Source organism: Rhinolophus hipposideros (assembly GCF_964194185.1).
Source record: "Rhinolophus hipposideros genome assembly, chromosome: 8".
Taxonomy (NCBI): Eukaryota; Metazoa; Chordata; class Mammalia; order Chiroptera; family Rhinolophidae; genus Rhinolophus; species Rhinolophus hipposideros.
The window spans coordinates 24495978-24518987 of record NC_138054.1 but is presented as its reverse complement, the minus strand read 5'-3'; the positions used below and the strand labels follow the sequence as shown (position 1 = coordinate 24518987).

Below are 23010 nucleotides of genomic sequence, written 5' to 3'. Positions count from 1 at the left end.
ACTGTGATCAGATGGCCAGCAGCTGTGGCTAGTTGGCTGTCAGCTGTAACCTGTAAGCCATTGGCCACTAATATAACGGCTGTGGCTACGCTAGCAGAAAAAGAATGGGGGCTAGCAAGAAGATGGTGGCTGGCAAGCGTGGACTGCTGTTAGGCAGATTATGTAGATCCTGCTTCCTGTGTCTCCAGCCCAGCCGCAGGCGAGAATATAGTGATATGACTCCCCTACTTATGGCTCCGTGGGTGTTCCTTTTTGGCAGCACCGTGTCCTGCATTTTTATATGGGGAGCGGGAGCTGAGACCCTGCCTGCTGCCCTGCAAGACACATGGCGTAGTCGGCAGGATACGGTGCTGGCCAAAGCTCTCCGAAGGGCAGTGGAGCAGTGTGTGTGCATGAAAGCTCAGTCTGAGGAAGACCAGGAGGAGCAGCTGCCGGAGAGCTGGACCCCCGTGGAGGGGTGGGAAGATGTGGATGGTTCCCCAACCAGCAGAGGCCAGAGAAAGCGAAGGTTGTTGCCGCCCTGTGGGCTGGGAACTGCTTGCTGAGGCAGCCCGGATGCGGGACTTGTCCCAGGAGGAAACGCTCGGTGAGTCCTCCGTGGGAGATGAGGGTGAGGTCAAGGTCCCTCACCTTCAGGACAGCCCTGGCGAATGACTATGTACTATGGGGAATTGCCTTCCATCCCTAATTTAATGGACGCTTGACTGTTTGGGAACATACCACCATGTAGTGGGACTGGGGGATGTTTGCTTTTGTGTCTTGACTGGTCGCCATCGAGAATATGTAAGCACCTTGATGTGAGCCGCTGTTGTTGCAGCACAGTACCCTGAGAGGCCCAGAGAGAGAGTGGCAGTGCCCTGAGAGCCCTGGCTGTGTCCAGGAAGTCTGGCTGTGCCCAGAGAGAGTGGCAGTGCCCTGAGAGCCCTGGCTGTGTCCAGGAAGTCTGGCTGTGTCCAGAGAGAGTGGCAGTGCCCTGAGAGGCCCTGGCTGAGTCCAGGAAGTCTGGCTGTGTCCAGAGAGAGTGGCAGTGCCCTGAGAGGCCCTGGTTGTGCCCGGGGAGACAGGTGGTACCCTAAGAAGCCCAGGAAGTCTGGCTGTGCCCAGAAGTACTGGGGTGGTGCCCTGAGAAACCCTGGCTGTGCTCAGAGAGACTGGCTGTGTCCAGGATATTGCATTCACCTCCAGGCTCCTCGCACAGGGACCCTCGAGGAAGACACTTGTCGCGTAGATTGTGAGGCGAGACCCTGTAGGGGTGGAGTGTGGGGACAAAACCCCAAAAAACAGTTTCCAGGCTCTCGGCCTCACATAGAAAGGTGCTGACTTGGGTAGTAAATGGCCATCAACTGTGATCAGATGGCCAGCAGCTGTGGCTAGTTGGCTGTCAGCTGTAACCCGTAAGCCATTGGCCACTAATATAACGGCTGTGGCTACGCTAGCAGGAATGGAATGGGGGCTAGCGAGAAGATGGTGGCTGGCAAGCGCGGACTGCTGTTAGGCAGATTATGTAGATCCTGCTTCCTGTGTCTCCAGCCCAGCCGCCAGCGAGAATATAGTGATATGACTCCCCTACCTAGGGCTCCGAGGGTGATCCTTTTGGCCTCACCATGTCCTGCGTTCTTATGTGGGGAGCGGGAAGAGAGACCCCGCCGGACGCCCCATACAACAGGTTCACTGTTTCTACATTTTAGAAGGAGGTAATGAAGTCAGCTTGACTCCACCATGACTAAGAGCTATTAGCAGGCCTCCCTAAATCAGTACACGTGAGCCAGACCCAGTCCTGCCTGTAAAGAGCTTTCAATCTAGTTTGCTTTTACTTAATTCTAGAGACGCCACTCTTCTCCTCTCTCTCCCTAGCTTGTTGTCATTTTATCCAATTTTAAGACAATAATCCAAAGAATTTTTCTTCCTTTCTCCTCTCCAACCTTCATCTGCAACTCAAACTAATGCCCACGGGAAGAAATCTCTCCCTCTAAATCTGCAGTAGTTTGTATAATTTCTCCCTTCCCTGTAACACTATACGTCCCAGCCTTGAGCTCGGTGACTTGTGGTGCCTGTCTGTAGGCACAGTATTGTCAGGTGTGGTCATGTGTCTTCCTTGGGCCAGTGGCATTGGAGCAGGAGTGACTGTGAGCCAGTAGGAGCAGACATTTCAAGAGGCAGCTTAAAGTTTGAAGATGGGACTTCCTGTTTCTACCAGGTTTTTCTTTTTTCCCTCTGCCCTAATCCAAATTGGGGCTTCACCTTTGGTTTGGGTCCTAGAATGAGAAGACATTAGGAAGAGCTGCTGTCAATCCACAGCCACCCACCTGTAACGTAAGTGAGAAATAAATAGTATAAAATTGTCATAAGATTGAGAATTTTAGGGTTCTTTGTTACTGTCGCCAAGCCAAAGATCAAATCATAAATAGTAAATGGAAAATATAATACAGGCAAAAAGCACAATTCCCAGTCACCTTTATTTATATAAAAGCATATTAAATAAATTATCTCAATATATACAAACAGAACAATATTACCTCTATAAATAGAAAATCCCCATATACAAAACCTTTTAAAATATTTAAAAAATATATACAATATTGACCATATAAACTTGAAGTACCTTAAGTCATAAACTCTATGTAGTTTGTTTGTATAGTAGTCTTATAAAAATATAAGTAGCTGTCAAGTGTTTAATCAACAGCATTTAAGTCAGTTAAAGTGCTAAAATGTCATGCATGTCAGGAAAAGGCCCAGATAAGAAATCTTCTGCATTTAACACATTCATATGAAAATGTGCCAATTGTTTTGTACCTCCAAAAGAACGTCCAAAAGAACTCTTAAAAAAGAAGAACCTAAACACCGTATGTTAAAAAAGTCCACCCAATTTCCATTTCATTCTCCCACATTATTTGAAATCAGCCTCTTGAAAATTCTCTAAAAGTCCACCCAGGATTTTTTATCTCATTTGTTAATGTTTTTGCTTAGATGACTTAGGTTCATCTTGAGTGTAGAAAAAATAGTCTAAAGCATGATATGTGCAAAAGGTGCCACAGTCTTCAAAAAGAAATTTAAAAAACTTGGAGTTGGTCGTACCATTCATTACATTCCAAAGTGACGAACAGTGATGTCAAAACCAGAGTGCTAATCAGGAGACCAGGTCAGGTCAAACAAAGAACTTTTCTTTGAGCCCAAGGGTTCCCATGCTCCAAAATACTCATTTGTGTTTCCATATGTTCCATTCTGTTAAAAGTTCCTCGTCGCAGTGCAATATAAACTCTGAAGCCGTCAGCAGATCCCATGGCGTGTGCCTTATGCCACATTGAGGGGGGAGTTCTTACCACTGCGCCCAGTTCTGCGCTTCCTGCACTTGTATAGAGACACAGCCAGGATGGCGATGATGACCACAAACACGACCGCTCCGATGATGAAGAACATGTCTGAAAAAGTACAGGCACCAAGTCAGCTGAGAGCGAGCGCTAGAATGCCACTTATCAGTGGGCAGCATTGAGGGCTTAACCCCAAATTACACCATCTTGTTTTTGCACAATTTCAAATCTCTTTCCTCTACTCTTTCCACAACATTTTGATGAGGAAAATACTTGTCAAACCCTAGACGTTTTAGGGCAATTGGCAATAGCAAAAAAAGCATTAAACAAGCCATTAAGTAAACTGGAGAGTGCTCACAGTTTAAAACGACATATGTTGATGGAAACAAGAACCACGGTTAGAAACAAGTGGCTAAAAATAAGGCCACCTATTGGCAACAATTACAGTAGAAGATGAGCTATCAGAAGAGAGATCCAGAGTGCCACCAGGACTCAAGTAAGAGAGGTGACACTGGTTGGGGCAATAAAAAGGCTTCCTGGTGGAAGTGGCATTTGCAATGGTTCTCAAAGGACACATTACAGCAGAGGGAGGAGGCAGCGATCAGGGTGTGCATGAAGACAGAGAGGCAGTGGGACTCCAGCTGGCTTTAGGAAGATGGATGTGAGGGCCGTGGGCACGACGGCCCAGAGGGGTGTAAGACCAGAAAGAAGGGGAGTCCTTTCCTTCTGTCAATGTCAATAAATGGGAGAGAATTTACTTAAAAGTGGTTTTAAATTTTTAAATCTCCTCTTAGCAAGGAGCTAGGCCATCATTACTATCCTTTGACTGTTTTAATCCCTGAAAGTAGCCAGAGTACTTTCCCTACAAAGCCTGGAGGGAGACTCATAGGCTTTTAGCCTCAGGTACGTGTCTGAACACCCACTACACTTCCAGTTGGGCCCAGTGTGTACATATGCGTGGACACACACGCACATGGGTATATGTGACAGACTCAATCCCTTCCCTTCATGGGTTAGACTATCTCCTCTGTGGCAACAGCTCATCATGGGTACTCACAAATGTTTATCGGGTGATGTTGCCGCTGGTCCAACAGCTGTCCCCAAACCCCCAAGATCAGAATTTAAGTATGAAAACATTCCCAGAGAAACCTGTGTTTGATGCGAAATCTACACATGGGCTGTGTGCCCAGTGCTCAGCAGAGAGCTTAGCACATGGTAGGTGATAAAGAAAATACTTGCTAATATAAGGGAACAACACAGAAATATTTATTTCTAAATGCCTAACATTGTAAGAGTACCAAAATCCCACACAGAAAAAAGAAAAACAAAGACAGTTTCTCTCTGAACGAAAGTGCATTCTGGTTTTGAGGGGGGTTGGTGCTAGTCCCCTGGAAGGCAATTGTGCAGCCACGCTTGCCAGGCAGAGCCACTCACCTCTGAATATACCTTTCTTCTGGTCAGTGCACTCAATGGGACTTTCTGGACTCTTCTGGTTCACTCTTCGGGATGGAATCACTGCTTGGACATTGAAACAGTAGTTTTCTCCTTTATCCACATCAATCAAAAACTCATTAGTGTTTGACTTGGCTGTTTTCTGTTAAAAGATAAGGAGTTCTTAATTCATCTGAGCTCAGAGTGAATTCTTTCCCATTAACTAAGTCACTGTGGCAGTAAAAGACTACAGGAACACATCTGACATATACAGGATTAGAAATAACTTGACCAAACAGTTCCCCATGATAACTGCTAAGGATGCTTTACCCAAGACTGAAGATATCCCATTTAGGCACATTCAACCCAATTTAGCTCCTTTAGAAGACATTTACGGTAAAGGAAAAAAATTAATTGTTGAATGGAAAACCAATTTTGTCTCTGTGACCCTCAATAGAGGAAGAAAATGTGGGAGCTGCCAGGAACCTTACAGATGATCTGGTCTAGCCCCTTGCCTGAAGGACTGGATATCCAAGGGAGCCCTGACCGAAGTCACAAGGCTGCTCACAGTGACAGGCAGAATCAGGACAGCAGGCACCCCTCCCACTCCACCATGCTGCCCTCGCAACTATCCCATTCTGCTTGTTTTGGATTGGGGAAGAAGTAGGCTGTAAAATCAAGGACCCATGATTTAAAACAAGTCATTAAAACAAAAGAAGACTCCTCACCTTTCCTGTACTTGAATCTTTCCAATAATAAAGTGTGTAACTTAAGTCATCGCCAAAAACATCCCGGAGGCTTAGGAATGTGCCGTTCTTTCTGACTAAGGTCCGTGCATCCTGGACGGTCACATTCAGTTTTGTCCCAAGGTGTTCAAAACTCTTAATTGTTGGCTGTCCGAGGTTTGCTAAAACATAGAAAATGAGCTTCGTTGGAACCAAAGAATTCTCTATAAGGTAGAATCTCACTCAGTTATCACAGGTGATAACAACCTAGTCACCCCTCATAAAACACCCGCATAGAATCAACTCCCCGACAGCAGTGAGCTAAGTGGCAACAGAGCTGAACCCCGGGACATTCTGTGACAGTGCTGCCCAAGGGACATCTAATGGGAACCACAGGTGGCATTTTAAATTACCTTGCAGTCACATGGGAAAATGTAAAAAGGAATATGTGTCATTAATTTCAATAATATATTTTATTTAACCCAATATAGCTAAAATGTTATCATTTTAACATGTAATTAACATAAAACCTTTTGGCGATATTTCTCAAGATTCAGTGTGTATTTTACTCTTAGACCATTAGCCATCTTTCGAGTGCTCTAGAGCCACATGTGATGAGTGGCTACTGTATTAAACAGTACAGTTGCATAAGATTCCATATTTTAGATACAATGAATTAGGGGCTGTGGGAAAGCCGAGGAAATGTCCTTGGTACCCCAAGGAACCAGTTTTAACCACTGGGACTCTGGAATGGCTCCAGTATCTTGTGTGCTTTGGATGAATGACAGTACCCTAAAACCAATTCTAATAATTTAATATAAATTATAAGCAACTATGTGCATGTATGTGTGAGCACATGCAAAATAAATATATAAAATATTTTCTATCTTGCACCAAAAAAAAGGATTTGAAGTGGCTTACAAAAAACTCAACACCTGTAACAGAAAATCATGAGGATGCCTCCCATGGAAGGAGAATGACAATCACTGATCCTAGAGTTACTGGAGGTGGCTGTGGACAGGCCGTCTACCCTCCAGCTGAGTGCTGAGAGAGACACTAAAAAGCACTAGAGGAGTCTGAAGACAGGCTCTGCAAACAGAGGCTCCTGGAAGGCAGCTTCCCATTTTGACCCTCAAAGTAGGTACCAGAGGGGAAAGTTTGCTTGACTGTCACTCCGCCCCTTCTCACCACCCCTGCATTGAGAAACTGTCCTTTCTCCCCAGGAGGTCAGAGGGGGTAAATAAAAAAGCACCAATACCATCACACTTTCATTCTAACCTTTCATTCTAGGTCTTCTTAAAAGATCTTTGAAGATTTAAAGACAAAAGATTTCACTCTTCCCAATGTGTTACATGTGTTTATTTAAAATACCTACTTCGGAACTAGAGTCACCACACAAAAATGTAATCTCCTACTTGGCAGGAATCCTCTGCATTCCCTTAGTCGATGCTAAGGTCAGCTTACTGGGGCAAAGGCTGGGGAGGAAAGTATTCAGCACTTTGAAAACCAGCATGAAGGAGGCAGGCTGGGAGCTGGCTGGACAAGTGTGGCACATCACGGGACTCAAAGCATGGCTGACTGATTAAAAAAGGTCAGTAAACCCAATTATGGGCTCAGAGGGAAACTAGATTCTCCCTGTGGATTTGTGGCTGTGAAAAACCTTAAAGTGGGACTTCTGGTCTGATGATGGGACAGAATTTTCAGGTGTGTGTGTGTGTGTGTGTGTGTGTGTGTGTGTGTGTGTGAATATAATCTTAGAAATATGTGTGGGGAAATGCTGAAACCCCAGCCTTCGTGGGTTTTGTGCTCCCCCGCCCCAATCCCATCCAGCCAGTTATTTGTTCGGTCTGGGGACAGACAGGTGGAGAAAGTGACTGGAGATGACATTGTTATCAACTCCAAAGTTCACGCTCTGTGAACTTCCTACCACATTGGAATGACTGAAGAAGGGCTGTGGCACGTACCAGTTTGTGAGAAAGAAGATGTGTGTGTGGAGAAACACTTTTTAAAAATCTAATGGCCCCAAAGGGTCACAAGTTCACAAGAAGATTCAGAAGCTTATAACAACAAGAATGAAAGGTTATTGCAAACCGAGCTACTTACTCTCTAGGTAAGGTGTGAACGTCGGGGAGTTTGTACTCATGGGCTCCTCAGCAAAACTGGTGTCATTTACCAGCTTGGAAAAGACCCGTGCCAAGTATGTCTCCTTCACGTCTTTCACAATCTCATCGGTGACATCACACTCTGTGTCTGTTGTGGAGAAGCATTTGGTTTTCCAATTTCCTAATCTATGGCTAAAGGAAGGAAGGAAGAGAAGAGGAAGGTGATTATTTGCAAACAATCAGATAGATGGCTTTCTGGCTGTGGTGCTGCGTATAGTAATAGTCTCCACAACCACTCCTGAGCAGGCTTTTGCGATGCTGAACACTTTAGATGAACTTGAGTTCTCCCAGCAACTGGGCTGGCTCTATAATCATCTGTTTTCACAGAAAAGGCAGTTGAGGCAAAGGGAGACTCAGTGACCAGCTGTAAGTCACACAATTGGACTGAGCCAGACAGCCGTTGGACTACTGGGTCGGGGCTCTTAATCATTCTATTAAACATCTTTCTTAAAATGTAGACGATTTTTCCATTAAGACCCAATTATTTATTATAGTCTACTTATTGTATCATACTATATTCTGTTTATTATATCACTTTCTATAGTCTCTGTAGAATTACTGATATTGTCTATATATTACATTCTATCACGACCATTACTGGTGTGGTTATTTAACATTCACTGAATCACAATATGCCAGGTACTGTACTGGGCCCTTTACCCATGTCACTTCATCTGATATAATCCTTCCAAGAAGGATCTTTTTTACACATGAGAATACTGAAGCTCAGAGACGCTAAGTAACTTGTACAAGGTCACACAGCTAATGAGGTGAGAGCTGGGTCTGTTCATCTCATTACACTACATGCCTCTCTCCCTTTAACAAGATGCGATAAGTCCCATCAAAGATTAAACAGTAACCACACAGGTAGCATCTAACAAAGTCTAAAAGACTAAGAGGCTAAAAAGATCTTTCTTTTGTAAGATGTGCTGAAGAGGAGAGGGTTTAAAGAACTTGTATTAAACATGAAATTATTTTAAAGGACGAAAATAATTCATAGATAAATGCCACTGCAACTTGATCCACCCACTTCTATCCCCCATAAATTGAGCAGCTACACTGTTCTTCCCTTCTCTTCGGCATCATCGACCGCCAGAGCCCTATCCATCATTTAGGGCCATGCTTCAATCCCACTTTCCCCAGGAATCTCCAGATCTTCTTGCTCAGAATTGATGTCTCCCTTCCCTGTCCCCCACTGCTGATATTTCCTTTCAAGTACTTCACGTTGAACATGGTCTGCTTGGTACCAGGGGTCTATGTCGTTGGGTTTGCTGTTAAGCAGCAGGGTTTTAGAGCCAGGCCTTGCTGAGTATTAGATGGTTTGCATTTACAGGTTGAATCAAGGAGAAAACAAGCCACTGTATAAATTCAACTGTCTAAATCCATGCATAAGAGCCATAAACACGTATTTTTAAAAAAAATCTGAACTAAATAACCAGGCTAAAAGGGTATGGGTGCACACACTCTTTGTCCTAAAATTCACAAACACAGAAGAGTGACACAGCAATATTTTGGTTTCTTAGCATTCTCTTAGAAACGTCAAGAAACCAAAATATTAACTCTAAGAAACCAAAATATTGCTGGGTCAATCTTAGTTCGTAAATAAAAGTAGAGAGGCTACTTAATTCCAGAGTGACCAAAATGCATTTTACAAAAGTGAATGGGGACATGATGATTCTCCTCCACCGCAAAGGCAAACAGGTCATTCAGCTAGTAGGAGAAAGACGGCTGAGCTCTGTGGCTACGTTCTACCTGGGAGATCGGTATTTGGTTCCTCCCAGCTCCTACGTAGGAGTCACAGCACTCTATGGCAAAATGTAGCACAAGCACCTATATCCCTGAAACTAGCAAAGTCAGTAAAGTCGGGTGAACAAGTACTGAAGGGGCAATTCTGTATTAAGTTCCTCTGGATGCGGTTACCAGCATAAACACTGTAGAAACCTTCGAGGGCCCTCTAGGTATTGTCAAATCTCCTGATCTGGAAATAATAAAAGTCCTGCCTGAATTACTAAAAAAATGCCAACAGAATCCAGATTCACTAATTTAGAAGCAGGTTGTTTCCTAGAAGCTTTGGTAGTTCAATTTTAGAACTCAGAACATTCCCATGGCAGCAATGCTACAAGTGGTGTTTCAGTGCTTGAGCCAATGGCACTTTGCAACCATCACTGAAACTGTTTCCAAAGGGGGAAATTACGGCTGGAACTCCAAGTAGGAGCTTCAGGCATTGCAGTTGTGCCCCTTGGCTGGGGACAGGCCAGCAGTGGGTGAAGAGGAGCAGCAGGGTAAGCTGCTTCCTCTAGGGAAGGAAAACTGGGAGGGAAGGAGCTCCACTGAGGAGATGCCATGGGAACCGTTTTCCTTCCTCCTTCCAGCTGTGGGGCCTCACATCAGACTGTGACAGACCCACCAGAGGACGTGGTGGTGGTGGAATGCTGGAGAGACCTTGGTTCCACACTCAGCTGATGGCACTCACCATCAATGCAGTCATAAAGAAATCCTTCACCTTCCCAGGGCAGCCGTTTCCTCTTCTATAAAAAGTAATTGCTATGGTCCTTTTCACCCAGGAGGGGGACTAAGAAGAGTAAGGTCTCCAGCAGTGGGGAGGGACTGCTCGCAGGTTCTCTCGCTCACAAGCAAGGGCATGGGGAGATCCCAGCACCGCAGGAACGCCGCCCCTTCCCCCGTGTTCGCGGGCGCCCCCAAGCGGCAGCTCTGCACTAGGATGTTTGCACTTAAATAACAGCAGCCTTGGAAAGTCCAAGAACTGAGAGTTAACGAAGGCTTATGTTTGAAAAATCAGGTAAATCATAAATGCTTCCACATGTTCACCAAACATAAGACTGAATATATTTAGGACATAAGTATTCCTACTAAAATCTTATTTTCACTAACGAGAAGGAAAGTGTCTACTAAGGTAAACTTCAGCTCTGTATCAATGGAATTCGTTACTTAATTCTTGGCTAGTAGAATCTGAATTGACAAGCTTGACTGTAATTGTAATTATTACCTCAGGTTAAGAAATTCCTCTCTCTCTCCTTCTATCTATACTGCATGTGCACGCACACACACACACACACACACACAAATTCTCTTCCCTGTTGCTTTGGCAACAGTTGTCATGAAGTTCATTTTGAAAAAGCAAGAACATCCACCTAAAAGACCCCCTCCATACTTAGGAGTTGCATTCCTAATGTTATAAAAGGCTTGATACAAGCTAAACCAAACAAAACAGCAAAACACCTTTAATTTCAGCCGGTCACACCTTTGTGCCTTTATACAAGCAGTGTTTAAATAATTTCCACAGGGGTTCTTCTCTATTTAATAAGATCTCTACCAAGCCTCCTAGAACATTTCAGAAACGAGAAACTTACAAGAATATGGTGAAAACCATCAAGGAAGACATGTGGACATTTAGACTGAATATGTTGAATTACAGGCTCTTGGAGAGCGCTGTCAATCAGAGATAAGGATAAATGAGCACAGCAGCCCTGACTACTGAAGGTGCAGAAAGAGGAGTATTTCTTCCTGTCTTGGTGAGTCACGAACTTGGCCTCCTCCGATATCACGTATGCAACCAAATTTTGAATCCTGAGTCCAAAGATTAATGCATTAAACACTGCTTCAGGGCAATGGATACATTCAAACTCCTCCCCACCTCTTCCCCAACACGTTAGAGCAGACTCACAGTCTAGACAGCACAAAAAAAGACGTGTGTGGTTCGATCAGATTAGTTGTCATCGACCCAAGACCATGTCCATCAGTGCTGCCATGGCCTGCTCTCCACGGCTCATACTCCACTTAGGAATTTTCCCATCATTTCCCCAAACAAAAAACGTTTTATCAGTTTAAGGTCTGGAAATGTTGCAGGCTTGATGGAATAGGGGGCTCTGGCCAGCAAATTACCATGAATGCCCTCTTCTTTGTCATCTATTAAATAATTTCATCCATTAATCAACTCTAAGGACATTTGAATTCAGCACAGGAAAGTAGAAACATCAAAAAGCGTGTTTTTCTTTTTTTTTTTTATACCTAGCTTACCTGATCTGAACAGTGTAGACATGATTGATGGGTTTGGGTTCCCACTCCAAAATTGTCTTGAAATTAATTGATTTCCAAGTTAAATTATATGCTAGCACGACACCTGTAGTGCCTTTAAACAACAGAGAAACAGCTATTATTACATGAACTTCTCACCACATGATTTCATGTTTACGTTATAAAAAATTTTCCCACCCCCTCCCCAACATCACCATAAACCTCACATTAATTTTGTTTTCCAACCGCAAAGCGTCACTATTGAATTGTCAAGAGAAAAAGATCTTCAAGTTTTTCCTAAAGTCAGAATTTCCTCATGACAAAATCATCCTTGTAATCTAAGGAAACAGGCAAGGAGCTTGAAGTCCTTGTTTGAAATTATTCACGGGGGAAGCCCTGTGACAACGTGACCTGGAAGCACAGCCCAGGTGCCATCAGTGCCCCAGGGTGTCCAGGGCAGAGCTGGGAGGTGGAGGACTCCAGCGTTGAACTCTGGCAGGGAAGGCCGGATAGGAAGGGTCTTCCATACGTTATGGAAAACGGTAAATCCCACATGTGTGAGAAGAGTTAGGAATGTATACAATGAAAAAAACCAAATCTTGACTTCTTTAATTTTTATCTAAAAAGGTCTATACTGAACCTTCCACAGACACCGAGGCCGACGTGCGGCCTGTCATACTGTCAGGACGCTTTATTATTAAGGTCTGCGTTGCCAATACTCAGGCCAGTCTCCGGTCTGCTCCGCACACGGAACAGGCACACGGGGCATGCACAACGTGGTGACTGCACGCATCCAGGCGACATTTTGCAACAGGATTGCCTCTAACCCAATCTAAAACAAAGACTATCAAGACAAGACCGCGCGGGCCGCTCTTTATTAAGGCAAGTGCACATTTAACAAAGGATAATATCCAAACCACTGCACGCCGCCGACCCGTGCAGGTGCGCGCCCAAATCCCACCCAGCACCTTAAAGGTCACTGGGAAGCTCTTTTCCTAAACTTCCACGTTGGAGCCACAAAGCCGCTTATGCAACAACGATGGACTCCCCTAGCAAGCATCTCTAGCAGAAGGAGCAGGCGGTGTCCCGAGCGCGAACCACGCAACCTCCAACTCGCGCCCGTGCGCCCCCGGCCGGGTTCATTCAGACGCGGGTGGGTGAGCGCGGCTGAGTCCGGGGGGGCCCAGGAGCACCTCCCGGTAGCAGGGCGAGCCCGCTGCCAGCCAAGACTGCCCCCCCCCGCTCCGGGCAGCGCACCGCATGTTCAGGGGGCGGGTGCCACTCACCTGAGGCTCCGGCCACCTGGACGAGGACCCAGCCGAGCAGCAGCGTCCTGGCGACAGCAGCCTCGGGGCAGGGCACCGGGGGGCCGGTAGGGGTCGGCATGTCCACGAGCCGGCGGCCAGGTCAGGAGGATTCCGCGGCGTCGGAGGCTGGGTGGTTTGGCTGCAGGCGCCCTGGGGAGGCCGGAGGGAGCGGGAAGGGGTGTGGGGAGCCCGCGTCTGGGGGAGCCAGCGCGGGGCGCGTTATAAAGGGCGCAGAGGACGCGGCGCCTCCGCGGTCCCCGGCGCCCGCCCCGCCTCTCCTCCTGACTCCCCGCCCCCGCCCGGCCGGTCGGAGCCGTCTGGTGGGCGGCCCCGGCGAATCCACACCCCCGTCCCGCCTCTTGCCCGGAGGAAACTCCAAGACCCTGAAAGGAGTGATTCACCCCTGATTCAACCGCGCCGCTGAGCGCCGAGCTGCCCGTCGGCCGTTGGCAGCTCCAGGTGCCGAGGGGAACCAGGCCTCCTGGGTCTCCAGCCCCGTGGCCCCGGGGACCCCTAGGCCGGCGACCTGGCGGTGCAGCCTGAGTGGGCAGCAGTCCGTGGGGAAGAAAGGGGGGGGCGTTGGAAGGCGTTCTTGAGGTGCAGGAGAGGGATTTGTCTTTCCACTGGGTGATACGGGGGTGTCCCGGCCGGTGGACCCGCAGCATTTACCAAGTGTAATAGCAAGTGCCGGCTCCGGGCTCTGCTCGGACAGCGCAGGGCATTCCCCATGCGCTTTGCCCACGTGGGGTTGGGCCTGGGCATCTGCAGCCCAGTCACCGCGTGAGGATGAGTAGGGCACTCTCCCGCCTGCGGTTTGGTCTTCTACCCCGAGGACAATGATACCTGGCCTTCCTACCCTACGAGGCCCTTACCGTGGGTCGCAAACTATAAAGGTGGTGCAAACGCAGGTATCTGCTCACAGGTGCGAAGGTTAGTTAGCACCGGCATGACCCCGCGCAACCCGGAGTAGTGACCCAGGAAAAGCAGCCCCAAACCTGGCAGTTGGCCTGTGGGAGAATTCCAGCGTGACATCTGCAACCCTGTGGTTCCAGAAAGGATCGTTCTCACATTGAAGCGTTGGGGGACTGAGTTAGTTCCGCTCAAGTGCAGAGAAACAAAAAATGAAATTAAAAACTATAATCAGACTTTCGTGCCACTCGTCTTATGCTTTGGTTTTTCTGAATTAGCTTCTGGCTTCCTCTTCTGGGCTTTGCTGTAAGATGGTCAGGCAAGGAAATGTCCGCTTTCATTCTACGGAGTGAACTTCCCATTGGGAAGTGCATTGTACATGTACCGCGCATTATTTGTTAATTATTGCTTTCTAGTTGCCTCCAAGACTGACCGGAGAGTTTTTAGGGAAGTATGGAATCTTTTCTCTTTTTCCTCTTCCATTTTTTCCCTAGGGAAATCAGCCTTGCATTTTAGTGCATACTGTATACACATTTCTATATAGCTTGCCGAGCCATAACATTGCACTCATTTGAAAAGAAATAAAACTTTGTAATAGTTTTATTTTCTTCTCTTTCCTGAACTGAAATAACACATCCAGGCTGTAAAACTGTACTTGCTGGTTTCCTCTATGAGCTCTCTTCCAGCTCTACACCCAAAAGTTTATGTTTGCAGAACTCAGCCATGCAATCCTTCTTTTTTGCAGTCTCTAGCCTGAGTCGGTTTCCCTGACAGATCTTTAGCCCTACCTAGAATGTCATTCTTTGTACTCTGGAGATGAAGGTAGCTAGAATATGCTACACTTCAATCAGGCGCATTAGGAAACCCAAGGAATTGTTCTGTCTACAGGTTCAATTTGGAGCCACTGACTGTTCTGAAATCATCAAGGGCTTTAAGCAATGTCAAGATCAGCAATTTGAGAAGAAAAATATGTTTAACATTAGAATGTGACACAAAAGGTGCCTTAAAGGTTGATAAGTTACATGAATGGTTATTTTGCATATTCACTAAAATTATCAGGTACAGAAGAGAGGAATTTCTTGGGTGTTTGCATAGGGTTTTGAGTAAATTTCCTCACATGTAAGGGGCTCAAGAGACAAAAATGAGTAAGACATGGGCAAGAAGATCAGAGTCCAGTTGGTGAAACACAACAAGAACTATAACAGATGTGATAAATACCATTGTAAAGGGATATACACTGGAAAGAAAGTAGGGATTCGTTTTTTTCTAGGTTTTGAGTAAATGCAGAATGACATTCTTAAGATTTGAAAAATGCTAAAAATTATTACCATTTTCAAGAAGAAGAGGAAGAAAACTGACTATGGTAGATAACATCCCATAGCAAAGTTCTTTTCTGGTTGATCAGACAGTGGCCAGATTTCTGGATCAGTTGCTGTTGCTTGGCACCGATAAATGTCATTTCTAAAATTTCATAATTGATATTTATTGCACAGGAACAGATTGTTAAAACTTCTCACTAACATTACACAATTTTTTCTTACCCCCTTTAGTAAAGTCGAGCTTAGCAGTTACCAAAGTTCCCTCCTATATGACATGTTTTAGAGACTGAGAAGTTTGAAAAGTTCCTAAACGATAATGGTCGTCAGGCTGGACAGACCAATCCCTTTATGATTAGATGTTAGAAAGTCAGAGGGCTGGAGGGGACCTCTCAGACATCCTTTTACAGATGAGGATCTGTGACCCCCTGGCCTGAATGAACTGGCTTGCCTAACCTCACAAGGCAGATCTCTGACCTCAGGAGCTTTGTTTCCATGGCTGTGCTTTCTTCTACTCCCAATTCATGGAAGTAAGATTGGGCCACAAACCCTGGCTTATTGGATTAATTTACTCATTCATAGGCACTCAACAATGCTTTGCAGTCTGTATAGAACATACTTGCCATTGGGGAACTCACTGTTCTCCAGAAGAAGTATCTGGATGGTTATTCCTTAAAACATGCATGCATGGGGACATGTACAAGAGGTTGCATTGCCTTTGCATAACCAGTGATGAAATGTTATCGATGAGGAATCTGAGGATGACTGGGGCGACATTACAGTCCTCTCTCTGTACTTTTGTAACACTCCCCACCAATTTCACAGACTTAATTCTACTGAGGGCTTTACTTGACTTCAACTGTGTTTGTTGTCTGTCTTCCCCACTAGAGCTCCTTGGGGGAATAAGGATAGGTTTTTTTTTCTTTACTTCTCTCAACCCTTCACACAATTACCCGCACATTGTAGGCTTTTAATACATTTTGAATCAATGAATGCTTTTGGGAACCATGCATGCAACCAAATATTTTCATTGGCTGAAATTTTCTTGTCTAGGGGCTGCGCAGTGAATGTTCCATAATGCTCAGATTAAAAAAAAAAAGAAAAGGATATATATATATCCATTGTGGGTTGCAAGGCATCACTTCACACCAAGCTCCAAGTGTCTAACTAGTGATTACTGATCCTTGATTTAGACAGAAAATCTAATTGGAAGGAGAGGTAGCTGAAAAACAGAAAACAAATGTGGAAGTTTATGAACAAGTTAACATTTTTCTAAAAGACTTGATTTTATGGTGATTCAGAAGAGTTTTAGCCACATCATGAGGCTGTTGTTAGCTTTCTTTTCATAGAAAGGCTTAATGACTTTTCAGAATAAATTGCACAAAATGTACATTTGCCTGGGAAAGGCATAGGTTAAGTTTTTGATAGTAGGTGAAACTGAGAGTCGTTCATATAAAATTAGTATTTTATGCATATGAAATGGTAAAAAGAGCTATAAAAACATCCTACCCAAAATTCAGGTATAAGGAAAAATATGAAAAAAGGCCAGAGGGAATTAAGAGTGGGAACACAAAGTTCTGGGAAAAAAAATGTGACTCAGCAGAACCCAAAACACATCTGGCAGAGTATAGTTAGTCATGGAAAATTTGGCAGTCATGATTATGCATTTTGTAAAAATTATTATATACCAGTCCAACAGCTAACATTTAGGCCAAGATTAAATAAAAACAATTAAAGATGTGTTGAAAACCCATACAGTGAAATCTACTGTCCTGGTTATTCAAAATCCTTCTACTAACTGTCTAGGATAGTTTATAGGAAACTTTGCCAAATAAGTGATCACATAGCACCCGTATTCTGAAAAGTATAAGTTTAGAGAAAAAGCTTCCAGTTCAAACCTTAGAAAAGGATTAGCATTTTCAGCACACAACTACCTTTATAAATCTAAGGCTTATCAAACTACCTATCAACTTTCATTCTGACAAACAGTAAGTATTTTTATTCTCTACATACAATGGTGACAAAATAGATAAAACATAAATATAAATTGTTGATATTATTTTAGTAACAAAATGTCATTTCAAATGAAAACCTTTAACATACAGTCTTATTAATATAACAGGATTTGAAAGTTTTTATATGGTATCATTTTATGTAAGCATCCCTTAATTCCCCATTTCTATAACTCTTTATACCTGATATATGCACTAATTTAATGCACTGAAATCCTTTTATTCAGTAAATACTTGCATATCTACCTGATGCTTAATTCTCTGCGAGACTCTGGATATACAGAATAAAACAAGAGTCCTTTTCCTATGAAATATGACATCGTTCCTAATCACTGTCCCAATTTTAATGGTTTGAATGATTTTCTGTCAGCATTTTGGGTTGGATAGAAAACAATCTTAACAATGTTATTTATTAATAAATTTTGGTCCATGCAAATTTAAAAAAAAACTGTAAGATTGAAGCATGTCATGGTCAGTCCGTCAAAGAGGTATCTTTAACTCAGAAAATTATCTGTGGGCTAGAAGTACATGGACTTCATTAATTTGAATGTATTGATGAACTCCAGTTTTGCATATGGGAGAAAAAAAATGAATCCCAATATAGAAAGATGATTTGGTAAAAAGGCAAGTCTAACAAAAAAGATAACTAAGTGTGGGATTCCTAAGATGAAATATTAAAACATTAGTGAAGTAAACAATTTAAAGCTTTGTATAGGAGGCTTCATTCTTTTTTAGATAATTCATTTGTTGACATTTTATAAGGATTAGTCTTAAGCATGGACCTTAATTTTAAGCATAACATTTGCTTTACATCTCATATCCTTTATGCATTTGTTAACCAAGATCTGCCTTATACGGGTTAGCAAATATTTATTGAGGGATTACTGTGTGTAGGGCAATGTGCCAGGACCTGTTTTATGAGTTCCTTTTTCTAAAATATCTTGGAAGCTAGTCAGGGAGCTGAGACAAGTGTGTAAGCTTCCACGGGAGAAGGCAGTGTAAGTGAAATGGGACATGTTGCCACGTCTGCCACTAGAAGATTGAGAGCTCTGTGCTAGCAGAGACTGCTTTATCTTTAGCGATATCCCCAGTGCCAGGCACATACTGTGTTTCCCTGAAAATAAGACCGGATCTTATATTAGTTTTTGCTCCAAAAGATGCATTAAGGCTTATGTTCAGGGAACGTCATCCTGAAAAATTATGCTAGGGCTTATTTTCCCGGTAAGTCTTATTTTTGGGGAAACACGGTAGTAGGTCCTCTATATCCATAAAGCTTTATTTCAAGATATAAAAGGTATTCAGACCTCCAAAGGGAGAGAGTTCACTTTTCACTGGGGTGATGAGAGAAGGACAGCAGTATCTGAACAGGATCACAGAGGAATGCAGAGGGGAGAGGGGTGAGCCAAGGGCTGAAGTGTGAGAAAGGGGTCCAAACCTCATGGATTTAGAGAGCAGGGATACTGTACGTGAGAAGTGTGGCTGGAAGCTACAAAGACAGCTGGTGGGCAGCCTTATAGGCGCTGCTAAGAAGTCTGGTCTCGATTCAGCAGACAGCACCTTAAGAAGCTTACTCTTGTGGTTGTGGTTATGTCAGAAAAATTGAGTCAGGGGGACACATCAGGGAGCGAGGGCTCTACCCCACATGGTGGCTAAGGAGCAGAAAGCAAGGAGAGCTGTAGGGAACAGTATGAAGGCAGAGCAGCAGGACTTAGTGCCTGATTGTAGATAAGGCAGGAAGGAGAGAAAGGATTCAGGTCTTGGGACAGAGAAAGGTGGAACCACAGGTCAAGACAGAGCCTGGAAGAGAAAGTTGGCAGCTCAAAAACAATGAGTTTTTAAACATGTTCAAGTTGAAGAACAGTGAGCCTCTAGGAAAAATGCCCAGCATAGAGTTACCAAGGCTTGGGAAGAGATTGGGGCTGGGAATAGAATTTGGGAGCTATTTCCCCAGAGGTTTGGTTAGAGATGTAAAAGTGGATAAGGTCTTCAAGGGAAGTTCTGTAGTGGCCGCAAATTCCTTAGCAAGTACAGCAACTCACTCATCCTAGCCCAAATTAAGGGGGAATATGTAGGATTCTGAGCCTGGGAAGCTCATAGCCCAGTGGAAGGACTACAGAAGCCAGGGCCTCTGAGACTGAGTCTCTCTCTTGCTCCTGCCTGACCTCTCCCATCTCTCATTTCAGATGCTCTTCTTTTCCCACCGGAGAAGGACTCCCTGTATTAGGGCCCAGATGCTACCAATAGCCCCAGAGCCACATCCTCTCAGCTCCATCACACCACGGTCCAGCAGTCAGTGCCAGAGAAGGACTTTGGTTGTCCCTGCTTGGGTCACATACCCACTCCTGGGTCTGGGTCATGTGTCCAGGCCTGGACCGTGTGTCAACTCCTGGGGCCGGGGATGTGGGGGGGCTGCTACTGGAGGGAGCAGGTTGATAAAAGTTAGTGGCTTGACAGAAATAATAGCTACCAGTGGGCCCAGGACTGAGGCTTGGCTGTGACCACGTTATGCTGCTGGAGCAGGAGGATGACCCAGGGGAAAAAAACTAGAGGAATGTCCAGAGAGATGGGAGAGGACAGAATGGGACCCTAACACTGAAGGAAGAGAGTTTTAGTAGGAAGGAGTAGGTGCTGGCAGCTAAGACTGAGCAGAAAATCAGTTACATATATAATGTGAATGGGTACTAAAAGACCCAGTTTCTAAAAATAACTTGGTTATTGATCTTGTTAAGTTTCTCAGTTCTTTGGATTAAAGCAAGAAAAACCTCTGCAGTTGACTAGGGAGAGACCCATTAGTAGGTTGATTGGTCACTCAGATCAATTCAATAAACATTTATTGACCCCCTACCCTATGTGTTGGGCATGACGTTAGGTGCTGAGGACACAAAAAGAGGGTGTGTTCTTGCTTTGAAGATTATCAGATAAAGGACAACATGAGACACACAACACAGCACAATAGGTGCTGTACACATTAATTCTGTGAACATTTCTTGTCATCTATGCCTGACCTGTGCTGGCACCTGGGGGTACAGGACTGTTCAAGACGCAGTCACTTGGTCCCCCGCCAGAACCCCCCACACACCCTCCCACAGCATTCAATGCGTGTGATGAGGTTACTTACTTACCGTGTCATTCTCTTCTGCTCTGGTCTAAACTCTGCCTTGTTCCTTCACGGAAGGACAGTACTTCTAATGCTTAGATGATATCATCAAATATTTTCCAAATAAATGGATGATCAACCAGACATATCTCGGACATGATGTCACTTTCTGAACATCCAGGAAATCTGCAAAGGAACTTTGTTCTCTCCACATTTAGCCTCTTTTCTTTCTTCTTAGCTGGTGTCAGGAGGCCAGCAGAAAAGCCAACGATCATCTTGAAATATTCAGTGACCCTCTGCAGCAATCTATTTCTATTATTTGCAAGCAGTAAAAATGGCCAGAACATACTATTCTAGCATCCTCTAGGTAGTGACTTATTTAACCCTAACAATAACCTTGTGAGAAGTAGGTAGAATTTTATACACATGAGTTTACCCAAAGCTCAGAGAGGTTAAGTCACTTGCCCAAGGTTGCATAACTGGGAAGTGGCAGAGATGGGATTTGAACCCAGGCAGTTGAGCTCTAGGGTGTACGGCCCCTGTGGTTAACCACTGGGGAAACCACAGCATGGATTCATGTCCCTTTGCCTTTTTCCCTTATGTTCCCTGCCTTGTGAAGCTGGCCCTCTCTGAAGTTCCTGGCTTCAAAATGAGGGGAATTTCCAAAAGAAAACCAAGCCAAAACCTGGGCCTATTCAAATATAAAGGACTCCTTCTTTTGCTTTGTTTTCAACTCACGTAGTCTTGAATGATTTTTCCATATCCAGATTATTTTTCTTTCTAAAGCAGAATAAAAAGTGACTAAATGTGAAAATGGCTCCTCGCCCACTACATGAAATAAATGCTCCTCAGCATTTCTGTTGTGAATTAAGAAATATGGGTCATGATTACAATTAATTAACTAGAGTCCTGACCTCCTCCTCGCTTGTGGTGTCATTGAGCTAATGAGTTAGTTTAATCCCAAATCACTTCCACTTATCTATCAGCCTCCCACATACCTTTTCTCACTTGAAAGTATATCCTATTTGTCATTATAATACAAATGTTTAGGCTTAAGATGGAACTTGCGGGAGTCACTTATATTTCCACTGGTCTCTGTACAATGATTTCTCCTCACTCGAGCACCCAGTAAAGTTTCTGCAGTTGAGCTCCCTCCTGTGGGATCCACGGCTGTTCCACCACTGACCTGACTCCTCCATGGTGTGTCACCCCCCCCAGACCTAATCTACCAACCTCCGAACCTGCCTCTGGAAGCAGGTCAGGTGGCACCCGGGCCTGGATGTCGAGGGCCCTGCTTAGTTCACAGTCACTACTTTTGTATTCTGCTTCTGAGGTCATTTCTGCATCATCTTAGCACAGCTGAGAAAAATGTTGCTGGTGTCTGAGAACCCATGAATGAGGTTGATCCCAGGAAAAACCACCTTGGGTCCTTTTCCTGCCTCCCATCCCATCAGAAACATTTTTTATCCCTTGGCAAGCATGTTCCAATAACCATTAGAGGCATCCACCAAAGAAAGAAACCTATGGAAGCAGCGAGAGTTAAGTTAGTGTGTGTGATGTTACGCAGTTATGGGGCAAGATGGAGAGAACTTTATTTTTATAATGGAGAGGCGTTTGGAGCTGAATGTATGGACACGAACGACAAGTTCTCACTGCTTTCAAATATCCTGAGAGGGGAAGGAGCACATCGACCCCTTTCCTGAGAAATTCACTTTGCCTCTTTCTACACAGGGAAGAAAGGTCACATTGTAACTGGAGATAGCACTGCAGTTCGACCAGGCCATACTCATAAATTCTGCGTCCCAGCTGCTTTCTAAGCTCCATGGGGTAGGGATGGTTACCACGGCCGTATGCAGTTATGACTAACGATAACAATGAGTGTGCAACAAGTGCCATGTCTGTGGTTTTCTTTCACAGAGAATTGCACTTGCTCTAATTTACGCAAGAGAGCTGCTTCCTGCATTGCTGTCTGGCCAGCGTACTATCTGGAAACCTCCTCTGATCTCTGTCTCTGCTTTGATCTCTGACCATGGCATGCTGATTCCTACATGGGCTCTGTGGACATCTGGTCCTTGGATCTCTGACCCAAGCACTTTCTGTTGCTAAAGAAGTATGCACGATGGCTCTGGGCTTTCTTCTGTGCCTGTGACCTGTTGGGCAGGCACTAATTCTCTAAGTCAGCATTTCAAAGAGAAGATTAAGAACAAGTTAAGCCTTTATTTAGCTCAAATAGTTCAGTTAATCCAAGACAAAGGACACTGGGTTTTGAGGCCTTGTGAATAGCCAAGTCTTAAAATCATAAGTGGTCATGGAAAAAGTGGTATGTTTCTTCCATTGGGGGGTGGGAAGGGATTAATATGTTGTATGTGCGTGTGTGCACGCGTGTAAGCCATTTGATTTCTTAGGGTTTCAGTTCCTCTAAGTATAAAATGGGCACAGTGGAACTCTGGCCCAGATCTCCTCGTCTTTATTTTGTTATCTTAGAGACTTGCACGTGGGGACCAGAGCTTGTTTTTATGGCTGATATATTATCCTAGTTGTATCAACCAGCTATTATTTCCAAATTTCTTTTTAAGGCTTTTAATGGACAGTTATCTTCTTCTAAGGATTACAGCTCATAGTTTCAATGAACATACCATCTAAATTGACTTGGTTCAAAGCATCAAATGTTTCTAGATATAAACTCGTTATGAGAGTTTGAGACCAAA

The 23010-nt window shown here is 44.4% G+C and overlaps 1 protein-coding gene across 1 annotated transcript; it reads right to left on the bottom strand.

Annotated features, from left to right (window-relative positions):
- Positions 1–2347: 2347 nt before the first annotated feature.
- F3 (coagulation factor III, tissue factor) lies at positions 2348–13259 on the bottom strand. The gene is made up of 6 exons (XM_081057155.1): positions 12948–13259; positions 11665–11776; positions 7568–7758; positions 5468–5646; positions 4743–4902; positions 2348–3419 (listed from the first exon to the last, which is right to left on the bottom strand). The coding sequence occupies exons 1-6, from the start codon at positions 13045–13047 to the stop codon at positions 3292–3294; spliced, it is 870 nt and encodes a 289-aa protein (XP_080913281.1). The 5' UTR covers positions 13048–13259; the 3' UTR covers positions 2348–3291.
- Positions 13260–23010: the final 9751 nt, after the last annotated feature.